At 46.3% G+C, this 26,467-nt stretch overlaps 1 protein-coding gene across 3 annotated transcripts in view; it reads right to left on the minus strand.

The window, feature by feature from the left end:
• Positions 1 to 4,118: 4,118 nt before the first annotated feature.
• Ankrd33b (ankyrin repeat domain 33B) overlaps positions 4,119 to 26,467 on the minus strand; it is a 78,596-nt gene continuing 56,247 nt past the window's right edge. For 2 of the 3 annotated variants that reach the window (XM_029469635.1, XM_021183180.2), the window contains 2 exons: positions 17,511 to 17,651; positions 4,119 to 10,614 (listed from right to left, as the gene is read on the minus strand). In XM_029469635.1, coding sequence (XP_029325495.1) covers positions 9,779 to 10,614; positions 17,511 to 17,565 — 891 coding nt within the window. In that variant the 5' untranslated portion in view covers positions 17,566 to 17,651 and the 3' untranslated portion in view covers positions 4,119 to 9,778. Of the gene's footprint in view, positions 10,615 to 17,510; positions 17,652 to 26,467 lie in introns of those variants that run through there. The other variant, XM_021183182.2, reaches the window with a different exon arrangement.

Below are 26,467 nucleotides of genomic sequence, written 5' to 3' on the forward strand. Positions count from 1 at the left end.
CTTCTTCTTCTTCTTCTTCTTCTTCTTCTTCTTCTTCTTCTTCTTCTTCTTCTTCTTCTTCTTCTTTTAAATAGACTTCCATTTTCCTCTCTTCAGAGTAAAACTTCCCTTGGGGAATGACTGTTTTGAGCTCCGCCTAAAACAACCTAAATGATGAACTGAGCAACAGTTGTTTGAGCTAAAGGAATAGAAAAGACCTTCTTAAGTATTCACATATAAAAATTAGTGTTGAAAGTTTGGTTAAGTAACCCCAAACTTTCATCTGAGACATTTGTGGTAAAATAGGAGAGAGAAAAAAACCAAGAGACGGGTAAGAAAACCATGTGGCCTACACAGCAAAGGCCTCCAAACCACGAGATGGTCTGAAAAGTAAAACCTCAAACAACTGAAATTCAAACATCAGTAAGAACACTCAACTGCCATTTCATAAATGAGTGAAAAACACAAAGGCTTATAACGCCATGAAGAACGGGACAAAAGAAAAGAGGATGAGACCTACTGTGTTAGCCTCGGGATTTGTAGGCTCAGGAAATCTGACAGCAGAGCAAGGCCTCTCTCGCACTCTCTTAGTAGCTGAGAATGAGGTAGACCCTGGAAAGGGCCACAGGGCAGGTAAAGGGGACAAAGAGAGAGATGAACAGGTGACAGAAAAGACTGAAGTTCATCATACACTTGTATGAAACAGTCAACAAATTTTAAAGAATGGAAAAGGCTATTACAGTTACATAATTTAAAAAGAGAGAGAGAGAGAAAATGGGTTTCCTTCTGCCCTAAAAGCTTCCTCGAATATACACACACATGAAAGGAATTTAAATGGCGTCAGCGTCTCAGAGACAGAGCACCAAGCAAAACTTCTAGTGCCAAGAATGGGTTGCATGGCGTTGGCATAGAAACTCCCAAACCTCACAGGTATTGCCAAGCCCAGTGGTTACACTTTATAAGCTGACAGAAAGGCCCTATTACTGAAGATATACCTAAGGGTATATCTGTTGAATATAGAAAATTCAAGCAGGCACTCATGGTGCTGGAAGGCACTCTGGGCACTGCCAGACCAGAAGAGTAGTCATCAACGTCACCCAGCTATAAACCCTGGCATAACAGACCTCCCTGCAAGACAGACTAGAGGAAAGTGGCACAGGTGTTATGGAAGCAACCAGCCACATCCTAAAAACTGGATTAACGCCCACTCCAGGAGATGGAACCCTTGCCTGACACAGCTACAGAGGCCAAGAATCTTGAGACTACCCAGGGCATGGGGCCCTAGAGGAAAATCCACTACTGTTACTCTGCTAGAGAAACATAGTAACAAAATGCACCCCGGTGACTCACTGCTAGGCTGGTAGAGAAGAGCACCGCACCACCCGACTCTCCTCACAGACGCTTCTTATTGAAGCAGGTGAGACTTAAAGAGATCCACAACTGGATAATGTGCAAAGAATGAGAGCCTTAGGAGCATTTGGCCCCCAAATGGGATGTCTCCATCAAATTCCTCCCTTCAAAGCTCGGCAAAGACTTATGTGCAAGAGGAAGCAGATGGACTTTAAGTCAGAGGTGATGGGTGACTTCAAGGAAACAGTGCCTTGCAGACACAACAGAGCTGGCTCACATGACACATAGGAACTCACAGAAACTGTGACAGCACACACAGCAGCGCACATGTTCAAACCACACCAAATCCCAGCATGGAGAAGGTAAAGTGGACACAAAGTCCCAATTCTAACCAGCAAGTTATTTGCAATTGATACAGTCTGGGAAAGAGGAAATTGGTTTTCTCTAATGGAGGAATATCACGGAGTACATCCACCATACTCCAATGTATTTGTTTTGTATTGATTTGGTTTGGTCTTGCCTTAATTTCTTTTAAGTTTGTTATGATTCTCAGCTTTTGGTTTTTGTTGATTTCTTTAGTTTTTTTGATTTTTGTTTTTTAAGAGAGAGAATAAGAACATGAACTTGGGTGGGTGGAAGGTGCAAGGAGCTGCGAGAGGGGACAGAATATGATCAAAATATACTGTGTAGAAAAAAATTGATGAAAAAAAATTTTAAGGGAAAGTAAAATGGTTCATTTCCTTCCACCTAACAAAGACTATTTCTCTATTCATAGACACTGAGACTATTCATATGTATAAACAAGCAGGCTATTTTATTATCTGTACACGGTGATATCCAAGAGCATTTGACAGCCCATCAATGAGGAAATAGTTGGCCAGTCTACGGTCACTCCACTTGGGAATATTACACAGTAAAGGGAACGGAGGGGATATAAATCGCTCCCTGTAAATAGTCTGTTCACAAAGTCACATAGCCAATGAGGAGGAGCTTGTTTGTACCGCAAAGGAAAACACATTAAAGACACAGTCCCGGGACAGGAGAGCTGCCTGGGGTGACGAGCACTGGCTCTTCTTACGGAAGACCAGGTTTGGCTCCCAGCACTCACATGGTGGCTCACGCCACCTGTACTTCCAGTACCATGCCATATTCTGACCTTGGAGGACACCAGGCCCAAATATACACATAAAATAAATAAGTCCTTTTTTAAAGATTTATTTATTTATTTTATGTATGTGAGTACACTATGGCTGTCTTCAGACACACCAGAAGAGGGCATCAGATCTCATTACAGATGGCTGTGAGCCACCATGTGTTTGCTGGGATTTGAACTCAGGACCTCCCGAAGAGCAGTCAGCGCCCTTAACCACTGAGCCAACTCTCCAGCCCCAAATAAACAAGTCTTTAAGACATTAAGAGCACAGCTCTATGCAAGCCAGTGTCCGCATATAAAGGACATGTGCTTATAATGTAGACATGCATGTATATGCATCTGTGTAAGTGTGGGTAACAGTGGGTGATGAAGGATGGACTTCTGGGAAAAGTGCATGCAGACATGAACGAGGGCAGAAAGCTCTTTTTTTTTTTTCTGGTTTCATGGTGGATATGTGAATTTAACTTTCTGTGCATCGAAGGAGCTAGAACCATTTTGCACTTCAAAAGATCCACCTTTGAGGCAACGAGTATGGAAACCGGGTTTTAATTCCACTGATCGTTTGTGAAATAGGAATTAGACATGACTAGTCACACTGACCTGACTTAGGAAAGTTATTTTAAAAAAATTTGTTCTAGGGGAGGGGTTTGATAACCTGAATTTTTTTTCTTTTTCTTCTATATAAAACCATATCAAATTCTATTATGTTGTTTGACATTGTCTTTTATTACATTACAATAATATTATGTTGTTATTTTACATTATTGTTATTGTATTGCTATATATAACACCCAGTTTTTAAAAGCAAAGACACATGACTGGAAAGATGGCTCAACTGTTGAGAGTTCTGGCGGTTCTTCTAAGGAGCTGGGTTTGAGTCCCAGCACCCACATGATGGCTGATAGCCATCTGTAACCCATCCTGGAGAATCTGAGGGCCACAGGTACACACGCATACAAAACACTCATACATATAAAGTAAAATAAAATTTTAATTAAAACTACAGTTCTAGATTCTCCCTCATGTTTATGGTTTTTTTGTCATTAAAACTGATTTTTAAAATATTTTACATCAATTGTGGTGGTGCATGCAAGAAGGATATGCTCAAGAGGCAGATGCAGAAGGATCACAGCTTTGAGGTCAACTTGAACTACATCTTTAGACTGGTGAGATGGCTCTGTGGTCAAGGCGCTTGCTGCCAAGCCTGACGACTTGAGTTTGATCCCTAGTGTATATGTGGTAGAAGGAGGGCGCTAGCTTCTACAGCCGTCCTCTAACCCACTACACTAACACACCAGCATGTTTGTTCTCTCTCTCTCTCTCTCTCTCTCTCTCTCACACACACACACACACACACACGCACAATAAATATAAAAATATATTTCCAATTATTTTTAAATCTCAAGGACATTTTAATTGATGGGGGAAGAAAAGCCCTGGATGAAAGCGCATATGGCGTGCCACTCATAAAGAGATACACAGGGAAACAGAGGTACATTTTGTCCAGGGGTGCTCCCCTCCTGGAAGGGGTGGATCACGGCTAGAAGGGCCCTTAGCTTTGAAAAATAAAGTGCAAATATGTGGAAATCAAATGAATAAAACCACATCAACCCAAACAAATGACAGGAAAATACCATATGTTTCACAGCACTTTTAAATAATTTATGCACATAAGTTTATTCAGATAGCACAATTGTATACCATGAGAATGTTTATTTTACAGTTGGTTTTTATTTTTTTTTTACCTCTGTTTTCTTCTACTGTCTTTTTTCTAGACCTTTAAAACAAAGTTTGCCTGAAGTTAGAGAAATACATTCTTCGTGCTGGATGTCACATTTAAAGGTTATGTAACTCATCTACCCAGAATTGAAGCTGCGGGGAGGGGTCACACTTAGTAGTGGGTCCCAAGAGAGCCCTGAGGTCTAAATAGGAAAATATCCTGTATAAACTGTAGCAAAACTCTCATCTCAAAATAAAACACTCTGGGATTTACAGTTACGTCCATATTCAACAGCTTTAGGACATCCAGCAACTGACAGGAGTTTTAGAAATGACAAAGAAAATCTCTTCACATTAAAAAAAAAAAAAACAGAACTCAAACCAGGAGAAGGAACCTGAACCCTGGTGATGCAGAAGCCTGCTTCCGTTCCTCACCATCTGGTCCCCACTGCCGAAGACCCTCACACCCAGCAAACGCCAGGCACGACCCTCTTTTCATTGTTTGCTTTCCAGAACTACCATTGGAACCAAGAAGGTTCCAATCATAGTAGACTTGGCTGTCACCTGAATGGAGTTCTGGGTTCTAACTCCATAGCAGGCTCTAGGATTGGGATGGCGGGATGGAAGGAAGGGACATACAGTGTCCACTCATCCTACTCATAGTTGGACCACTTTGAACCAGTTTCTAGAACTCTCTAACTATTATCTTAACTGATTAATTACTCAGAGTCCACTGCTCTATATGAGATGGCCAGCTTCGTTTTTCTCCCGTCTTCATTTTCTTCTAGAACAACAGGAATCACACCACAGCCAGAGAATGCTTTCAAAGCCAGCCCTGGTCAGCAGCAGCAAATCTCATATTGAGGCAAACTAGGAATCTCAATGCTCCTTTAGAGTAAGATGCTGTCCTAGGGTGAGCCTATGCCAGTTCCCACAGAATCTACCCCCATGCCCACGCAGTAGGCTGGAGGCTATGGGAGCTCTCCAGGGGTGGGGTTCTCTCAGGTCTGGGCCCCTCCTGCAATGACATACATCAAAGCCAGAGCTGATGCAGCCATGCTATTTGCTCTTGGCCACCTGGGGCAGCATCACCTTCTAGTAGAACAGCTTAGGTCAGGAGAACTCCAGCCCTATCAGGTTTCACATTATTTGGGGAATCTGGGTAGACTCTCAGACTCTGCAATCTGAGTTACAGAGGCATCCCCTGGGGGGTGGGGAGGGAGTGTCCCTGTGAGCCACCACAGCTAGGACATTCACAAGCACAGCTCTGGCCCTTCCGTTTGCATATTGAACTGAATGTCATTCAAGGTCCCCATTAATATGACCTAATGCTGAGAGCTGCCAATGGTCTGACAGAGGCTTCACCCTTCATCACAGTCTTGCTTCAGCCTGGGGCAGAACTGTGTGTGTTGCACCTGGCAAATAATGCCTCCAAGCAAATGTTCAGTCACTTATCTAAAATGTTCAGGAATAAACACAGGAATCCAAGGGTGAAGAAATGAACAGCTGGTTCCAGCTGGTTCCAGTTACACCAATGTGCAGAACTGGCAGCAAAAGACTTAGAAGTGACTTAGAAGTGACTTTTCTTTCTTTGTGGTTAACTCTACCCTCGCTCTGATGGTCCCAGGTCTCCTTTTGTTATCTATATGACTTTGTTGGTTAAGAGTCCATCATGGCCAGGTCCCTTCCTCCCTTCTCTAGAAGCCATGGCCTTCCACATGGTTGCCCAGTTTGAGGAGCCAAGGGCTAGCAGCACAGACCATGATCCAGGCAGTAGCCAACACTGGAGAACTAGCTGGAATTTCCCAAACAGGAGGAAGAGGAGGGAGCTTACAGTGAGATGCCGTCACTGGAGCAGCACTCAGGATAACTGAAGATGCTTCCAGACTCCTGGGGATAGCAGGCTTTACATCATTTGGGGACTGAAGCTAGCCCCTCTCCACAAGCCTCTCACCTATAACTTCCTTGTCTCTGCTCCAGAGACCTGGTCCCAGCTGCCAGCTGGGAAGGAATGGGCAGAGAGCACTTGGCACACTTTCTCTGAGTCTATAAACCCATTCTCTAGCCAACATCTTGAGTCCTCTTTCCTGACGTGCAGAATAAGCTTCCAGAGACAGGGGGATCCAAAGCTGAAGGGGACCATCTTGCTGCCCTTGAGGTATCAGGTGTGGCTAGGAAGCCTGGTAGGAGCTGAAAAGGTGGCACAAAGTCCCTCCTGTCACCTGCCATCTTCCTCTAGCGCAGCAAGCACACTGCACATCAAGGTCATGATGGACCAAGTGGGCAGAACTTTCCCCGATCCTTCCTGAAGAGCTTTGTGGGTTTCTGCAGAATGACTGAACATTTTATTCTTGAAAGCAAGGAGAAAAGACCAGGGGAGCAGTGGACAGCACTGGGGGTGGGTGGGGGTGGGTAGGGATGGCCCATCTGGGAACCAGTTGTCTCTGCTTACTAACTGGAGGCAACTGCTCACCCAAGGGTCACAAACAGAAGAAGCAACTACATACAACTCTGGCTTTAATATGCACAGCTATCCCCATGGCCACGGTGCCCATAAATCTCCACAGAGAGACAAGTTCCAAGATCTCTCTTAGAAAGAGCAGCATTGACACTATCTTGGAAATATGTCTTCTGTCCAGTGTAATCCTAATTGACTCAAACATCGAAAAGATTTAAAACACACTTCAACTTTAAAGATTTAAAATACACTTTAACTTTCCCCTAACTGTATTTATGTATAAATCCCTGAGAAGACACCTGTCAGCTTGGAATTCAATATTTACAGTTAATAAACACAGTGCAAGCCTAGCCCCAAGCCTGCTCCTCTGCTCTTCCAAGTCAGGAGAACAGACCCGGCCTTCCTTCCAAAAGCAGAGGGCAGAAGCCACAACCCCGCCCTTCACGCACTCCTGGAGATTTAGAGGTCGCAGCTTGGTAATGCAGAGAGACTACCAAAGGCTTCTTTGTTCCTCTGCCTCCTTAGACCCCAAGGCATCTGGTGCAAGAAGTTTGATAATCAAACTGGAGAAGGAAGCAAGTGGAAGACAAGGTGATACCAGGGGGCAGAGAGAGGGGCTATCCATCACACATGTTATCTCTGGAGATTTCACGTAGTCAGACATCAGGACCAACGTCATCCTGGTGGCCAAACAGGAGTGGTACACTTAGACACACTTCCAAATACTCAGGAAACAGAGAAAGTCCCCGTGAGCCCCTTGCTGCAACACCACGGATAATCACTCACGCTTAATTGGAAACTCTGAAAATGGATCATGAAAAGGTAGATTTGGAGGGACAGAATCCGTACATCTCTAATTGGTCTGCAGCAGGGACCCAGGGTCCTTGGCAGGGTAATATGCCATCTCTAATGTGACATTAACGCAATGGAAACAGGTTGTATGATTGGTGGTGCACTGATACCAGACACTAAGTCAGCCTCTGCAGGAGCTGCCTCAAACTGGCTCTCCGTGTGACAACCACGAAACATCCAGAATTGGAGCCTTTTACAGGAGTTGAATTTGGGTGTCCAGAAGAGCCCCCTGAAAGGAAATAAGGGCCACCCACAGCCTCAGCTGAGAAGTCTCAGTTTCAATACTAAGGCAACAGTCACCTTGGTGCTTGGTACAGTATTGGGGTACAGCTTCCCCTCTGCAGCAGGGAAATGGATTAAACCTGTTTATGTTATCATCTGTGGACAACCAGCTTGAGGAAAGTGGGTTGGAAGCCTGTGGCAGTGCCTTGGCTAGCAGTGGGGACTCGTGACAAGCTAGGTGGTACCAGGAGACAGGAAAGATAACCCCCAAAAATAACGGAGATGGGTCGCGGTCCTCACAGCCCCCAAGGAGATGTAGCTAAACCAAAGCCCTAGGTCCCAAGGGTAAACCCAGACAATTGACCCCAGTAGTTTTAGAGGAGGGCCTAAGACCCCAGCGTTTGCCCTGGTATTTTTCTAGGGTTAAAGAGAAACTTACTAAAATGTGATTAAAACAAAACAAACAAACATTAAAAAAACACTGAATGGTGGTACCAGTGTCAAATCCACCTGGGAACAGGCTTAGGGTTCTGTTTTGGGGCGTTTTGGGGAAGGCTGGTGTGAGATAATGTCATTCAATACTTAATGGTACCAATTAGGAAGAAATAAGCTTAAGCCAGTTTGCTACCCCCACCCCCTGTGTAAGACAGACCTCAGCAAAGCGCTTCCAAATCAGCCTGTAATATTCTGACTCTATAGCTTCCAAGTCTTTACATTAAATATTCAAATAAAGTGCCTGTGCAACAGATACTCTAGGACCCAGCTGGGATTTCTCAGTGCTTTGGAAATAGAAAGGAAACTCTCACCGATGTGTTGGCACCCGGGATAAATCCCATCACTGCCCTGCCAAAGTCCCCACATCCTGGAAGTTCTATAAAGTTGCGTGGGCATGAGCCAAACACCAGGGCCAGTCATCAATGGAGAACCATCAGTAGAAAAACACACGAGGGACTCTCTGGACTTGAATCTGAAGGAGATGGCGACCATCAGAGTGTAGCCTACTCTGGGAGAACCTTTCCCAAACTACCCTGTCTAGTATCCAGTGTGTAGCACCTGTTCCAAAAATGCAGCCTTCAACAGTTGGCAGCCTTCTGACTGTCCTACCCTCTGCATCTTTGATAGTTTTAAAGATCCACTTGTGCTCTTTGTAAGCATATATGACTTTGTTTATGCTACTCATCCATTAAGACCTGCCTCCATTAAATGATCATCTTCCTCACACCGCCTGGAAGATGGATCTATCCAAGCCCCTTGCTTAAAATGAGTTTGCCTCTAGCAACATAATATTTCTGCAGTGTGCCATAATCAGTTTTGATGAAGTGATTGATTGGCAGGGGGCCAGGGGGTGGTAGGAACAAAAGAATTTTAAAGAATGAAAGGAAGTAAGACTTCATATCTCACTTGATCAGTTTGGATAGAAGCCGGTGCCTTTCTCAAGTAAAAACAGGCATTTGGCATCACTCAAGTTCATAGGAAAAGCCAGTGCACAGGTGTGGCCATAGGACACAAGAAGGCAGAGGCCAGAGCCAAATGGCAAGGGAGAATCCCTTCTGTGGAAGTCACACAGTCATTACAAGTATTTATTGCTAGAGACAGCATTTTAAACAAATACAAGTATTAAAACTGACTTAATTATAAAGAGCCCATCACTTGTAAAATGCTGCAATTTTTCATAAATAACAAGATACAAAATTATGTGAAAATGCCCTTTGATAAACTGGGGTTTTTAAATTCTTAATTGGGGGTCTTTAAGGGTGACTTCTAGGTAAACTGACCTCTTAGTGTATAGAATGCTCGGGGAACTGGTTTTAAACAAAACCACACGTACTTTTCCCAGTTCTGTCTTGGGAGCAATGAGGACCGTCCTTATTGGATCTAGGAAAGGTGAATGACCCGGAGGCTGTGTGATTCAGCATGCACCCATGGCACACAGGAGCATCCCTCTCTGTGGTGCAGTCTACAGAGCCCACCTGCAGCCTCCCAAGCAGGACCCCTAGGCTGCTTCCCCCGCACCAAGCACAGGCGCCATGAGAGTCATAGCCCCTTCACGTCCTTTTCCTCCAGCGTGGCGCCCGCTTTTCTTTCTGTGCTTCCGCCTGGCGCTTCTTCTCTGCCTCCTCTGCCTTCCTCTTCTCCTCCTTGGCCTCCTTGTACCGCCACTTGGGGATCTGCAGGTAGATGCTGTCCTTGGTGTTGCCCTTGGACGCTGCGCGCTCTGGCTGGAAGGTGGGCGCAGGTGCCTTGCTGATGCGCACTCTGGGAACTACCACGCCCGGCCGCACGCTGCTTCTCCGAAGCAACTGCAAAGGCAGGAGGCTGGCCTTCCGAGTGACAGGGGCAGGAGTGGACCCCGAGGCCGCGGGCGACTTGGGAGACCGGGAGCTAGCTCTGGGAGTCTCCAAAATCTGGGATTGTGGCTCAGAGCACTCTACCTTGTTGCTGTCCTGCGTTTGGGCGTCCAGGTTGCCCCTAGCTGCTAGGATTTCCTGCACCGCCAAGCGTCGTTTCCCCACACAGGGAGGGTTCTCTGGGCACACCGTCTGACAGACTACAGCAACAGCGGGACTGTAGAGGCTCGTGGTCATCCTGACCATGTGATCAAGGACGCCTCCATCCTCCAGGCTCTGGCCGGAGGAGCGGGAGGTCAGAGTGGACCGCAGGAACGCGGTGAATCTCTGCAAGCAGTTTTTGGAACCTGACTTCTTCAAAACCGCCTCAGCGGGAAGTGGCAATTCCAGCTTGTACTTGTCCCCAAACTGCTCTGGACAGGGTCGCTCCATCAGCCTCTGAATGACGCGAACAGCCTCCGCTCGGCCTGTGTATGCAGCCCACTCCTGTGGTGACAGCCCTCGACGGGGATCCCTTGCTTGAACGTCTGCCCCTGAAAAACAAAAGCACACATGCAGCAATGGGGTGGGCTGCTAGGATGTTCTTTCACAGGCAGAGAATGGTGGCAGAATTCAGGACGGTAGGGCTGAGTCACAGTTCCTATGCTCACAAGGCACCACCCACAGCCTTGCAAATGCCTCTTAGGTGGTTCACCTTTCCTAGATAAAAAGCCTGCAACAAAGCCAGGCAAGGTGGCTCCTGCCTGCAACCCCAGGCACTTGGAGAGAGAGGTGAGAAAATCTCAAGTGTGAAGCTATGCTGGGCTAAATACTGAGTTCTAAGCAGCCAAAGCTCCACATAGCAACACTTGGTCTCAAAGAGCCCAAAGTAAGGGAACAGATTTGTTTGTTTGTTTGTTTGTTTGCTTGCTTGCTTGTTTTAAAGAAGTAAGTCTCCACAAAGCTGGTGAAATGGCTTAGTACCTGCCACCAGGATTTGATACCAGGAACCCACACATCATCATGACTCCTGCATGTGTGCCACGGTACTTGTGCTACCATGCCCCCCCCACACACACGTACACATACTCACATGCTCCCCCACACACAAATACACACACACACACACACACACACACACACGCATGCACACATACTCGCATGCACCCACCCACACAAATACACATAAATGAATGCAACTTTTAAAAGAATTTTTAACAGGCCCCACCATCACCTTAACAATGAGAGAAGAACATTCTAGCAATGAGAGCTGTCCTGTCAGTAACTGGCAAAGCCTGGTGACACCTCACTTCTGTGCATAGCTATGTTAGGCCTCCTTCTACGTTCATGGTAATGTCCTGCTTCTCTTGGAGCACACAGCTGCCTCCACAAGCCAGTGGGCACTCTAGGATGAAGGTGTAACATAATTGCCTAAGGTTTTCTCGGAGCATCTTACCCTGAATGTGAGAAATATGCATTTAACAAAGACTCCTGATGAAATGGTGTGCCAGCGGCTGAGGCGGCTACCTGAAGCTGCAAAGCCACTGCTGGAAGCCAAGCAGGCCCTGCCTTCAGACTCCTATACTCAGATCCACATGCTTCCACAGCCCAAGCAACACCATTATGCTGGCTAATTTTGTATTCGCTTGGCTAGGCCATAGCACTCAGTGGTTTGATCAAACACAAAGCTAATAAGCACAAGCCTGAAGAGATCTGATTCTAAGTCAAAGGAGTTGCTTTCCAAATGTGGTGAGCCCCATCCAATCAGGTGCAGGCCATGAGAGCAAGGGCGGGTTTCCTGAAGCAGAGGCTCTTGCCTATACACCCTCTATGAATTTCAGACTTCTGAATCCCCACCATTGCCTAAGACAGGGCATATAAATGAATCACTTTATTTATATGCCCTGTGGGCTGTTTCTTTAAAGACATCCCTTATCTTCCTTAGACAGTTACTTCCTGAAAATCTCTCCACCATGGCCCCTTCTGCAAAACACACTGCAGACTTAAACCCCAACTCAGCTGAGATGGGCAATACATTTCTACCTCTGCCTTTCAAAAGGGATACAGAATTGCTGCTCAGTTCATCTTGGTCCAATCTCACCGCAACATAGTTACAAATCATGCAGGAGTTCCAGTCCCATTCCTCCCTACTGGCAAAGCATGCAGGAGAACCCGGGCAATTAGCCTGTGAGCTCTCTAGGGACCCAACCAGCAGCACATCTGCATTCACATCTCACACAGAGGCAACACAGCAGCCACGTGCTGGCTGCTCACTTGTTCTGAGCCTAGAGCATAGGCCCACAGCAGCCTCATGGCTCAGAAGACCACCTCCTTTAAGTTCCCCTGCTGATGGTCTTAGTCCTATGACAAACTAAAGAATAGTTGTCTTAGAAAAGTGGCAATTATTTGGAACTGGAATTCAGGAGGAACTCATTAGCCAGAGCACAATTTATAAACTAGCAAAAATGAAAAGGGGGCAGTAAAAATGCCACTGCAAAAATAGATGACACATTAAACCTTAATTAATTGCATGTCACGTTAAAAGGGAACAAACTGCGAAATTAAAATCGTAATGAACATTTGCATGAAAGAGACATTTTTCAAATGCTAATGAAAAATGAAAGGAATGGCTGTCCAGAACTTAGCAGTCTGCCTCCAACCTTTTAACATGAAAACACGTGCTATAAATCAAGAAGACAGGCCAACCCTATCACAGCAGCCCTGGACCCCCAGTCACATGCTCCAAGTTAGCGACCCACTTTCTCAAGAAACCACGGCTGAGGCTAACAGCAACTGAACTATGAGAGATGAGTTCAGCTGGCCCTGGCCTCCACAACGGATTGGGCACAGGATCCTCACTGGACATCAAATTCTGAGGTGGGCCAGGGTCCACATAAAATGGTGTGTTTGCATAGCACCCATGCAGATCACCCTCCTACATATCAGTGGTTCTCAACCTGGGGTCACAACCCCAACGCATATCAAATATTCTACATATGATTCATAACAGTGGTAAAAGTTACAGTTATGAAGTAGCATTGTAATACTTATATGGGGGGGGGGCATCACCAAAACACGAGGGACTGTATAAAAGAGTCACAGCATTAGGAAAGTCACTGCTATTTACTGATACAATGAAACATCTCCTGATTACCCATAATCCTAACTCGATACAAATGTTATCTATCGTCACACTGTGTTTCCAGAAAGGCAACAAAAAAGTCTGTCCACCTGTGTATGCTTGTATGTTTGTGTGTGTTTTCTGTCAGAGCTAGCTGAACCCACAGACAGAGAATCTGAGACATGGGGCTGGCAGAACACATTTTGTAGTGCTGGGGTTTGAACCCAGGACCCTGTACATGCCAAGCAAGTGCTCTACCACCCTGGAAGATGATTCACACTTTATACAAATACCTTTCAAGGAGTAACTACGAGAGCTTCGGAAGTGCTGCTTACTGTAAATCACCAGCAGCCACATTCCCAGCCAGCACCATTTCACCCACTGAACAAAACCAGAGACAAATGGCTTGGGCTCTCACTGTTGCCATACTGTGTGCTGGAAGCTGCCTATGCAGAATGTCCTACTACAATCATAGCAACGTTATACTCGACTCTACACAATACATCGTGATTGGTTTAACCTAGGTTTGTTCAATATTGAAAGTACAGGAATCTTTGACCAGTTAATCCTTAATTATGGGGCTAGCCTATATACTGTGGGAATTTTAAGAACATCCTGGTCTATAAAAGATGCCAGTAGCAACTCATTTGTTGTAACAGCCAACCTCTTAGTCATGTCAAATACCACCTAGGAGATGACATACTCCATCTTAGAATCACTGATCTAACTAACTACAGTCCTATTCCCCAGTCAGCCTCCTGTGGCCAGGGAGCCAGTCCTGGTTAGTGAACCCTAATGAGTTGTTTGCCTCCTGCTGCTATTGTTTCCTACTTGAAACAGGCCCAGTCACAGGCCCAGATTGCCACAGAATCAACAGGTGTCAATCTGGGCTGCATTTGGTAAAGTATCTGCCACATGATCATTAGGACCTGAGTTTGGACTCCCAGCCCATGTACAAAGCCAGGCACTGGGCAAGGTAGAATTCACCTGTAACCCCAGTGCTGAGAAGGGAGAGACAGAAGGTCCTGGGGCTCACTGGTCAGACATTGTAGCTGAGTCAGAAATCTCCAAGTTCAACACGAGGCTCTGTCTCAAACTACAATGTGGAAAGCAATAGAAGACATTCAACATCAACCTCTGGCCTCCACACATATGCATGGTCACATGCATGCACACCCACACACCCATGTGCACAAGTCTATGAACACACACATAGACATATACACACAGACAGAGAGAGAAAGAGAGGGGAGAGGAGGGGCAGGGAGGGAGGGAAGGAGGGAGGGGAGAGAGAGACAACTGGTGGAAAGAAAGCAGTGTCTGTGATATCAGGGAACCAAGGTCAGATCTGGGTGGTATCTGTTGACTTCATGGCTTCTAACGACACATGAGAAATAGATGTCTATCTTTTCTTTTAGATTTAGTTATTTATTTACTTTATGAGTACACTGTAGCTGTCTTCAGACAAACCAGAAGAGGGCACTGAATCCCATTACAGATGGTTGTGAGCCACCATGTAGTTGCTGGGAATTGAACTCAGGACCTCTGGAAGAGCAGTCAGTGCTCTCAACCACTGAGCCATCTCTCCAGCCCAGATGTTTACCTTTTTAAAATCATCCCTGGGACAGGATTTTTGTTACTTGAAACAGACAGCACTACAAACAAGTGCTAGAGAGAACAGGTAAACCACTCAGTCTCAGGACTGCTCTCCTCTGGGAGGCATGAGACCCAGGCTCAGGCACTCCTGGGATAGCATAGCTCACCTATGTCATCAGCTGGCATTCCTGGGGTGTCTATGTCTTGCAGACGCTGGATTGCAGCCCAGTGGCCCACAATACAGTCCCTGTCACCTCCCTCTGTGCTTCATGCTAAGGTCACGTTCTACAAACACTACACCGAGTCCTTTCAGTGCAGAGTTCCTGATTGTAGGCATCCTTCTGGCTCATAACTGGAACCAGAAATTCCTGTCCTCCGTATAAACTGAAAACAACTATGTGTTGACACAAGTCACCTGGTTTTTGAGAAGCGTGCCACGAGGGCTTGTCTGAGAAGATTGCAAACACACAAGGAATAGTGTCTGCAGCCTGCTCCATGCCTCCCTCCCAAGCCATTCTTTTCCCAAGAACCATGATACTAGGATTCAGCCTCCTGCCCTTCCTGCTGGAGACTGCAGCAATTACGTCACACACTTCAGGAATAAAGAGAACTCTATTGAGCAAGTCTGGAACCTGGCAAACTCCATGAAAAAAAAAAAAAAGAAGAAGAAATCACATCGTTGACATGGCTCCTCAGAGCCACTTACAGGAATAGAGCTGTCACTTTGGTGCATTAATATTCCACTGGGTTGACAAGGTGCTGCATGTCACTTTTGATCCTTATCAGAATGGCTGACGTTATCAGGAAACCTAATCCAAACAGCCACCAGGTAGGCTTGCAGAATCGGCTGCATTTGTCATTACACTCCGAGTTCCGATAATTCTAACGTTATTTTATTCTATCTGACAATGCAGATAAGGCCTGACATGTGCTGTGTGTTATAGACTCTGGAAAAATCTAAAGGGTTTAGATGGTCAGCCAATTCAATCACTCATTATTTCTAGGTGAAGTGGTTCCAACTGAATGTAATAAAATTGCAAGTCAGAAACAAAAATTTGGTGTTAAAATCACCCAGGAACTGAAGCACACTGAATTCTGACAACAACAACATAATAGTCGGAATGAGATGCATGTGTTTTACGTTACTATGTAGTATTGCATGTGCCTTTTGCTTTTATAATAATTATAGCATGATCATTCTTCAGTCTGCTACTGAATCACTGTCCCCCACCACACATAAACGCACTCTGTGCTGAGGGGCCAATTTAAAGAAAAGCACCAGGTGGGCTGGAGAGATGGCTCAGCAGTTAAGGGCACTGACTGCTCTTCCAAAAGTCCTAAGTTCAAATCCCAGCAACCGCATGGTGGCTCACAACCATCTGTACAGCTATAGTGTACTCATATACATACAATAAATAAATCTTTAAAAGAAGAAAAAAAGAAAAAGAAAAGCACTGGTTCCTATGAATACTTCCAGTTGCTTAATACTGGTATATTTAAAAGGAAATTAGGATCAAAACAGTGATGCAAACTTTTAAAATATGTCAACAAGCATCCTTACTACTGCAGGACAAATCTGGGGAGGCCATCACTCACACATCTACACAGAAGGAAAACAAAGTTCAGTTTCCTGAGAAGAATTAAGTTAACAAGACAGGTGTAAGTGAGAATAGTCTAGAGATTAAGTTCTCCAGCCAAGACTTCTTGGGGAGCTCAAATGCACCCTAAAAGAGCTACCATGCCAGTATAGTCTGGAGCAGAACAGGCTGGGAAGGAGGATTGCGTCTGAGGACAGACAGGTCCCTTCTGACTTTAAAATGCTATCTCACTTTAATTAGTTGTAATCTGTGGCCCTTAATGAGAGACAACCACACATCTAGGGTCATTAGGCAATATCTGCAGGCATTTTGGGGTGTTCCAACTGGAGGATGCTCCAGTCATCTGGTATGTGGAAGCCGCAGATGCTGCTAGCACCCAACATTGGCAGGAAGACCCCATGAGAATGGAGTGAACTCCACATGTCACAGTGGCAAGAAGTTATGTGCTTATCAGCACAAATATCTCACCAGGAGGGTACTTTTTAAAAAGAAAAATATACTCTACTTTTCATTCATTCGGAAATAACTCCTGATCACATAAATGGATCAATAGTGAAAGCTGGTCATACCTAGTTTGTACTGACAGCTTCCTCCCACCTGCAACTTCCTATGATGTCATCAGCCCAGAAAGGTATGTGACAGACAGCACAGGAAGCTGCCCTCCTGGCTTGGGCTTGTTTCTGCTGCATTCTAAGGAACACAGCAGGCAAGGACCCGCACTCCTGAGGATTATGCTAGACTTCAGCAGAGGGGAGCCAGTCACAGTGGTTGTGGGGATCAACAGAGGATGGCTTTGAACTCCTTATCCTCACGCTTCTGCATCTTGAGTGCTGAGATTACAGACGTGCATCACCACACTCAGTTTATGTTGTACTAGCCTTGGGGTTCTTTGTACACTAGAAACACATTCTGCTGACTAGGCCCTAGATACCCTGGCTTGCTTTTGGCTTTTAAACAAAACTCAAATGATGACAACCATACAGCTCAACAATAACAACAACATCAACAACAACAAATCTATTTCTTACTGCCACTGATTCTGTGAGAGGCATGGGTCTATTTAAGATCTGTTCTTTAGAAGACTAACCCTGGTGTGTCTAAGGCCTAAAGACTGCCACAGGGTAGGAGGGCTTACCTGCCAGCATAAGGGCTCGCACACATTCCGTTCTGCCCTGCATGGCCGCTTTCATGAGGGCTGTGAATCCAAATATGTTCCTCCTTTCTAGGTCCAGACCAGGGAAATAATTCAGCAAGTAGTTGGTGATGGTGACGTGCCCTGAAAGAGAATTGGACAATCATGAAGTCCATGTGCTCACAGAGGCGGTCACTTCTGCATGACAGAGAAAGAGACAGGCACTTCTCATCATCAGCCTGAGTTGGCTGTAACCTGTGTGTGTGCTCTTTAAATCTCCAACACAATTCTCCTGGATGTAGGAGAGAATGGAATGTGGGAGACACTGCCCCAGCCACGCTGTGGCTCGCCAGTCTCCCTCCCTGGAGGCAGAGGCAGAGTCAGGCTGTGCTGCCACATGGGAAGTGACCTTCCTTCCCTACAGGCAGGGTACAGACAACTTCCAGCAGGAGTCACCAGGGAAAACAGATGCCAGGCTGAAAGGGAGCCTGGGAAACATTTCCAAGTATGGAGGGAGCCTCGGTGGGGAAATCCATCAAAGAAGGAGCACATCTAATCCATGTGGAGCACCTCGGGTTACTACACAAAATACGTTGTATTTCTCTCTCCCTTCTTTTCTTCCCACTCCCACTCCACACCATCACACACACACACACACACCATCTCACACACACACACATACACGGCCATAAAACCTAAGCAGGTGAAGACCTGCACTTTAAAACACGAGTCTTCCCTTTCCCACCTTGTTCTTCCCAAACACAACCTGGTTTCTACTCATTCCCAGGGTTTTGAAATGCCAGGCATGGTACTCACACTGGGAGCCTCTTGGCAAGGATCACGCACGAGAATGGCGGAAAACAGCTACCTGCCAGCAGAAATGGCCAAGAGCTCACCTTTCCTAGTCCCGTGATTTATTCCTCTTCACTCACCCTCGGCCATAAAAATCAGGGCCCCAGTTCCAGCACTCTGGTCACCGGAGCTGAATTAAGCCATCCTGGGACTGTTGTGCACACTACAATCTGGTTAGCAGGATTCTTGGCCCGTACCCCTAAAACAAGCGCAACCAAACACCGTTCCTCCCCAGCCCTCGACAACCAAGAAATATCAAGACATGCCCTCATGCTTCCTGAAATGGGGCGGGTGCGGGGTCCCACTCTACCTGTGCTCCTTTCAACTCCACTATCAGAACCACAGATGCAGGGCCTCAGGGGCATCCCCACCCCACCCCACCCCCAGCTCTGTACTTGACACAGTCCCTTTTCCTGTGGGGAAGCCAGGCCATGTGTTTGAGCCCCGATCCAAGCATGATCCCAGGACAGAGGTTGAATGTGTGTTATAACATGGAACCTAAAACCAGGAGGCACTTTGGGGGTTCTCTCGCTTGCCTGCAGACCAAGAAAGCTGAAGCTGGCGGCAACTCTGAGAATCTGTTTCCCTGCTGCAGCTGAGCTTCCAGTAAAGTGGGCTTGGAGATGGACGTAGAAGCTGGGGATGGGGGGGGGGGGGCACGGGGCATGCACATGTCTTTGGTCCCCTCCGAAGTCCTTCCACTGTGTGAGCACAATATTAAATCCACCTAATATGCTGAGTGGCTTCAGTCAGTCAAACCACACCCAAGTGACACAGATATCCATGTTGGAACACCTATGACCCCTTCTGACGGACATTATATAGTTCAGGCTTCTGCCCACACACTCCAAACTTAATCCTCCGGATTGGCCTGTCACCAACTAATAGGTTAGCAATAAACAAGCCACATAAACTGGAGTTCTGATTCTGAAGAAGCAAGGCTATAGCTTACCACTGAGCTCAGCCACAGCTGTGAAAAGATGGGTCAGCACCTCTCTGAGGGTTCCAGCGCTAACAAGACCAGGCTGGCACTCCGGGACCTAACACACAGATTCCAGCTTGTGACCGTGCTGCTTGGACTCACTGACCTCTTGACCTTCTATGTGTGATGAGTTTGGGATGAAGCTGGGGTGTCAGGAGCTCATGATAGCTCAATAGCTCTCAAGCCGGTGGGGCAGAAGAAGACCTTTGATCTAAAATTAGCTTGTGCTCTGCTTGAACACTTGCCACACTGGTTGGATTTAGACTGGGTCTCGGTGAAACGAATTGCGATTTGTTGCGATATTTTTCTTTGAAAATGTGACACCGCATGTCAGTCACAATTTGCAGCAGGTATTCGTTGTACACACACACACACACACACACACACACTAGCTATCCTAGTCTCCACTTGCCCTGACTTTTAAGGAGAACAGTTAGTGTTTAAACGGTGTTAAAAGCAGCTGGTCCATCTTTAATTTCTACTGAAAACAGTCTGCATGGTAAAGTTGCTGTTCTCCCTTCTGGAAAAAGCCTGGGGATGGGGAAGGACTCTTAGATCATCAAAGCTCCAGCTGACAATCAGGACATAGGCTCGACACACTGGATTTCCTGACTTCAACATGATACACATAAAATATCTGTATAATGGGCAGTTTTCTTCTCTCTGCCCATTCAACTTGCCACAGGTGTGTGGATTTATACTAAGTACATAGTCATTTCAGTGCAAAGGCACCCAGATACTCAAAGCTGGTTTGAATCTAACCCAACTTACACACTGCAGGAGTTGGTTCTATCTTAAGGGCAGAATCACCACAGAGACTCCCTAGCTCCCTGCAGTGAGCCTTACCTTGCCCAAGGAAAGGGCACAAGTGGTCCCCAATGTAACTAAGAGGTTACCACTATACTTCAGAGAACTTACTCTAAGAAGAGAATCCAATTCCCAGACCTGCCTTCAAAACTCCGAGGTACTCTTGAGAAGGGAATCAAGTTTTCTGTGTCTATAAAATGGAGAGATGATATCAATGCACAATTACGAAAAGCACAGCAGAGAAAGTGTGCAGAAAGTTCTTAGCAAAAAAAGACAAATAGAAAAGTCCCGGTCAGACCTGTATCCCCAGCATGTGGGAGGCAGAGGCAGGATGAGCAAACTCATCTAAGCTACATAACAAGTCTGCAGCTCGTCTGGAATGCATGGGACCCTGCCTCAAAACAAGCAAACAGCAAACAAACAAACAAACAAACAAACAAACAAACAAAACAAAAGAGCAAACCACAAAAAGAGCCGGAAGTACCTGAGCAGGTAACAACTTCACTGTCACCAGCTGAAAGCGACTCCATACTCCTCCTGGCTTGAAGACTGAGCCTGGAGACCTCTCCCCAGAGCATATATAACACAGGAAAGGGGGCATGCTGGGCGTGGTGGCGCACGCCTTTAATCCCAGCATTCGGGAGGCAGAGGCAGGCGGATTTCTGATTTTTGCTCCCATTTATGGTCTACAGAGTGAGTTTCAGGACAGCCAAGGCTACAGAGAGAAACCCTGTCTCAAAAAAACAAAACAAAACAAAACAAAAAAAAAAAAAAAGAAAGAAAGAAAAGAAAAGAAAACTAAAAGGGGCGTGGAGCTCCAGTTCCCAGTGGAGAAACTGGCCACCACTACTGAGCCAGGGGACCAAAATTGTGTTTGTAGCACGTGCCCCCTGAAGCTATGATGAGGGGCCCTGTGTTCTGTGTGGCTCCAAAGAGCTCCTATCTGCAATCTAATTCCAAGGCACAGTTTAAATAGAGGGCATCCTAAAATACACCAGATCCTGTATGAAAACTTATTAAGACCATCAAGCACAAAGACAGTCTGAGAAAGTGTCACAGCTACCAGGAGCCTAGAGACACAGACATGCAATACAGAATCGTGGATGGGAACCTGGAACGGAAAAAGGACATTAGAGGCCAAATGTGGTAGTATCTACATGTTATCTATCCCAGCACTGAAGAGGCAGAGGCAGGAGGATTGCTGAAAGTTCTATAGTCTAACCTAGTGTGTATAGCAAGCTCCAAGACAGCCAGGGCTGCATAGCAAAACACTGCCTTGGAAAAGGGGGCAGGGGAAACGACCGCAGGAAGTACCCAAGAAAATCTAAATAGAGAAGGGGATTTAGTTACTAACTGACCTGGTTAGTTTTATGTCAATCTGACACAGCCTAAGAGTCACTTGGGAAGAGGGACTCTTTTTTTGGTTTTTTGAGACAGGGTTTCTCTGTATAGCCCTGGCTGTCGTAGAACTCACTTTGTAGACCAGGCTGGCCTCGAACTCAGAAATCTGCCTGCCTCTGTCTCCCAAGTGCTGGGATTAAAGGTGCGCGCCACCATGCCCGGCTCGGGAAAAGGGACTCTTAATTGAGAAAATGCCTCCATAAGATTGGCCTGTAGACAAGTCTGTGGGATATTCTCTTGATTGGTGGTTGCTGTGTGAGACCCATCTCACTGTGAGTGCTCCCATTCCTGGTCAAGTGGTCCTGGGCATATAGGCAAGCAAGCTGAACGAGGCATGCAGAGCAAGCAGGCAACATTCCTGTGGGTTGAGTCAGTCCCAGCTGCCAGGCTCCTGCCTTGAGTTGTGCCCTGGCTTCCCTCATTAGGCTGTGCCCTGGATACGTAAGCAGACTAAATTCTCTCTTTAACAAGTGGCTTTTGGTTCATGATGTTTTTTTTCACAGCTATAGAAACCTAACTAAGACCTTAACAGTGTGTGGATATTGGCTCGCTCACTGCATCAATCACACTAACTCAAGATCTTAACGGGGAAACCGGGTGAACCATGTACAGGAATTCTGTGTGACGTCTGCTGTTTTTTCTATTAAATCCAAACTATTCTGAAATTGAAAGTTTATTTTAAACAAGGCAGAAGAACTAATCGAGGCAGGAACTCAATGTGTAGCTGCTGCCTAGTGTAGATCCTCCTCGCCTCCAGGGGGCGCTGTGCTGTTTACCAGACACTGAGGAGGCGGGGCTGGACCATCAGGAAGGGAGCAGAGATCAGAGGATGACAGAGCGCACTCCTGAGAAGCGAGTGGGCGGGTCTCTGTAAACACAAGGAGAGGCGTCAGCCCACCCCCCACATGTCAGCTTCATCATCCCACCAGCACGATCAGGATCCACACGTGTTGGGAATTGGTTCTAATGCGTTGGTTTAATTAGAAATCTACATGTCCTTGTCCCCAATTGGTTTATGTTCGATCAATAAAGATGCCAGCGACCAACGGCTGGGAGATGGGACAGGACTTTTAGATGTGTGAGGGCTAGGAATTGGGAAAGGGGAGACAGTCACCGTGATTCAGGGGAGAAGAATGGGACGTAGGAACTACAGGAGAGATGGCCAACCAGCCATGTGAGAATTCAGGTGGGTGGCCACTGGCCACTTCCCCTACTGGGCCTGGGATAGAAGGGAAGGCTTAGGAGTGCCCAGTCTTTGAGCTAGCCAAGGCATGTTAAAATTAAACTGGTGTGTGTGTTTTCCATCCAAAGTGTTCCTGGGGGGGGCGGGGGGGGGGCTGAAGCTGGCAACCAGGCGAGAGCACAAAGCGTTGAAGCTAAACTCACCGCCACACACACAGGCACAGTAATGCCATCTCCACGTGAGCAGGTAGATTAACAATTCTCAGCCTGGCTCAAGTCTGTATGTCCTGATCAAATATCTCCAAGCTGCATTTGAGGAAATTCCATCTTTGGGGTTTTTTGTTTTGGTTCTGGTGTGTGGATGTGCGTGCCCAGGTGTGTGTGCCTGCCTTTGTGCATGTGTATGTGTGTGCGTGCATGTACGTGTGCAGGTGCACAGAGTGTGCACTTCAGAAGGCTAGAAGACAACAGAGTTTCTTCCGCAACTATCTCCACCTTAGTCTCTAAGACAGGGTCTCTCACAGAACCTGGAACCTGTCAATTTAGCTAGCCAACAAACCTGTCTCCAAGTCTCTGGAGCTGGGGTTGCAGACACGCACTGCCATACCTAGAATTTTTGACATGGGTTCTATGGGTCTGAACTCAGATTCTCATGCTTGTGTGGCAAGCACCTTACAGACTGAGCCATCTCTGGAGCTCAGAACTATCAACTAACTGGTAAATCACCTGCCTCCCATTTCACGAGGGACAAGAATCACGGGAAGGGAACTCCTCAGTTCCCCCACCTCACCCCCAACACCCCCCCCAGCATCCCCACATTCACAAGGAGTCCCTGCCCCCTCTCTCCCATTGAAACCCTAGGTATTTAGGCCTAGGAAATAGGGAGGTTTGTAGTGTTGCATCATTCATGAGAAGGTCTGCTAGAGCAGAACCCCCTGGTGCTAGCTTTCACAAGCCTCAAAGGAGTAGCACAAATTGTGACTAGGGTGTGAAATCCTTACCTGTCATTAGCTGACCCTAGGCAGAGCTGTTTTATCTTTACTGTAAATATTACCTAGTTCCTGTAAGTCCTTTGAAGTCATTCCTCTGTTTTGTGTCAGATAACTTTAATGTACTTTGCCTGCTGTGACATCCTACCCCTTTGTTTTCTGTATTATATAAGACTGGTGTTCACTTTGTGACATTACATTCAGATTCAACACACTCTCTCGAGTCGTGTCTGTTTGTCACTCTACGACTCTATGCCCATCTGTCCTTGATTAGCACGGATTGATAAGGGCCCATTGAGCCCAGTCCCATCCATGACAATCTATTCAACATTTACATGCACTTTGGGGATTCGAACTCTGACCCTCAACACTTGCATAGCAGAGTCTCTAACAAGCCACCTCTCCCACCAAAACTAACATTATTCAAAATCTTGCCAACTTCCCAGCTCTAGGGTAGTAACGGCAGCAAGGGCCATGATGACATCATAAGCCAAGCTGCCAACCTACCATCTTACACCTCCCGGCTTGAGAGCCATTCTGGACCAGCTTTCCTGGAGTAGTTAGCCACCACTTGCCTCAGCTCATCAGTCTTACCATCCTTATAGACTTGTTCATACTAATGATATGAAAAGCCCGTAGTTCCTCACCCTGCCCCTGGCTATGTGACGTCATGGTTCTGTCATCGTGGTTCTGAACACTTCCCTAAGGAGTATTTGCAGGTAGGAAGCCGGCAGATGCTCAAATGTACTGACTCAGACACTCCCCATCCTGGGCCTCAACTTCCCCCGACCCCCAGGTAGATCATGTCCCAGCTGCCTCATTACTCCCAAAATGAGCATGACAAGAAATGCTAGCAAAACAACTGCCCTGGATAAAGTGTCCAAGGACAGGGTCCCCAGTTTAATCATAAATGAAAGCAATAAAGTCAAGACCTTAGCCTGTCCACAGAAGCATGCGCATTAAGTCAACTCTGCAGAGGCAGGGAGTCACCCAGCAGTAGCTAGCTGGCATGCATGTCTAAGCCTCTCATCTTACTCAATCCGAGGGGTGGAGGGGGTGAGGGTGGCTCTTCTGTTAAGCGAGCACTGCTCTTACAAAGGACCGGAGTTTAGTTCCTGGGACCTAAGGAGTTACAAGTGGCTCACAACCTCTTTTAACTCCTGTTCTATAGGGTCTAAGGCCCTCTTGTGGCCTTGTCGGGTACTCATAATCATGTACACAGATACACACACATGCATAATTAAAAATAGAAAGCATGTATTTCCAACAATAACCCTATGGGTCTGCCTTTACATGCACAGTCACGCATGTCCACCAGTCATTCCACTCCCTTCAGTCCTGTGCTCTCCGGCTACTGACACTCGACCAGCTGTGACTGAACGGCCTCCCAACAGCTGTCCACCAATACTGTGGTGAACCAGATGCTTGCCCATGCTGTTCCTTGACACTCCCACAGCACTGACTGCTTCCCCCTCCCTCTTTCGCAGAACTGTCTTTCTATGAGACCTCTGGCAGCTCACCCTCTGACCCTCCATCTCTCTGCCTTTCTTGTTCCCGGGAAGCTGCTGCTCCTCAGCTGAGGGGAAAACCCTCTCCTCATCCCACATGCTCTCCCTTCCGTGCTCCTACGTGCTCCGTGTATTCAATCATTACCTCTAAATCGCCAACACACCCACATATACTCCCGTCTATTAGTCTCTCGTCTACGTGTCTACTGCGTATTTATCCTGGGTGTCCCGAATCAAACCCCAAGCATCTACCCCTCTGGCCTGTTCCTCTCCCCCAGTGATGGATACCACCAGACATCTGTGCTCCATCTCAAGCCCTCCCCCATCTCCTGCATGTGCATAAGACTGCCAATCTCCAATGCCAGGAGCCATCAAGGAGAAGCTAAAAACTAGCCAGTGATCTTCCTGAGATGGTTCTGCCATGGATGGTCAAAGTTAATGAGAGAATGGCTTCTCCAGACAAGGCCAAGAAGAATTTCATTTTAAGATTCCTGCTATTAATATGCTTTTCCTATTGTTGTTGATATATATATATATTAGCCTACCCTTTTGAGCAGATATGTCTGCAGAATGATGAAGATGTACTGTCTTATAGATGATCCTGTAAGAATTCCTAAAATTATATTAGTAATTATTAAGCTCTTTTATAATAGGACTGCTATTAAGTCCTTTCTGATGTCAAAACTGCAATGAGACCTCTGCCAGTCTTCAAGTGTCAAGAATTAATTGCTTCTGAGATAACAATTGCTTCTGAGATAACAAGCAGGCATCTCCAACTTACAGCACATTCCAAGAGGTTGTAAAACCATTAACCAAAGGCCATAAAAAGGGAGCTAATGATTTACTATAGGTGCAAGGACAAAAGATAAAATATTGACTGGGTTTATCTATACAAACTTCACTTATAACTTAGTCACAAAAGCTATGGTCTTTAACTCTCCATGAACCTGTAGAGCTAATTACTCTTAATGGATATGCATGTAAACATTCTCTGTTGTAAACTTATTCAATTTATGATTTGAATTTATGTTTGACCTTCTAGAGATTTTAAAAAGTAAGCCACCTCTCCCAGCAAAAAATAATGTTACAAAAATAATGAGAGCTTTTGTAGAAAAAAAAAGAACGCTTGAAAAATAAAACATGTGCCGGGCGTGGTGGCGCACGCCTTTAATCCCAGCACTCGGGAGGCAGAGGCAGGCAGATTTCTGAGTTCGAGGCCAGCCTGGTCTACAGAGTGAG

Source organism: Mus caroli, chromosome 15 (assembly GCF_900094665.2).
Source record: "Mus caroli chromosome 15, CAROLI_EIJ_v1.1, whole genome shotgun sequence".
In the NCBI taxonomy this organism is placed as follows: domain Eukaryota; kingdom Metazoa; phylum Chordata; class Mammalia; order Rodentia; family Muridae; genus Mus; species Mus caroli.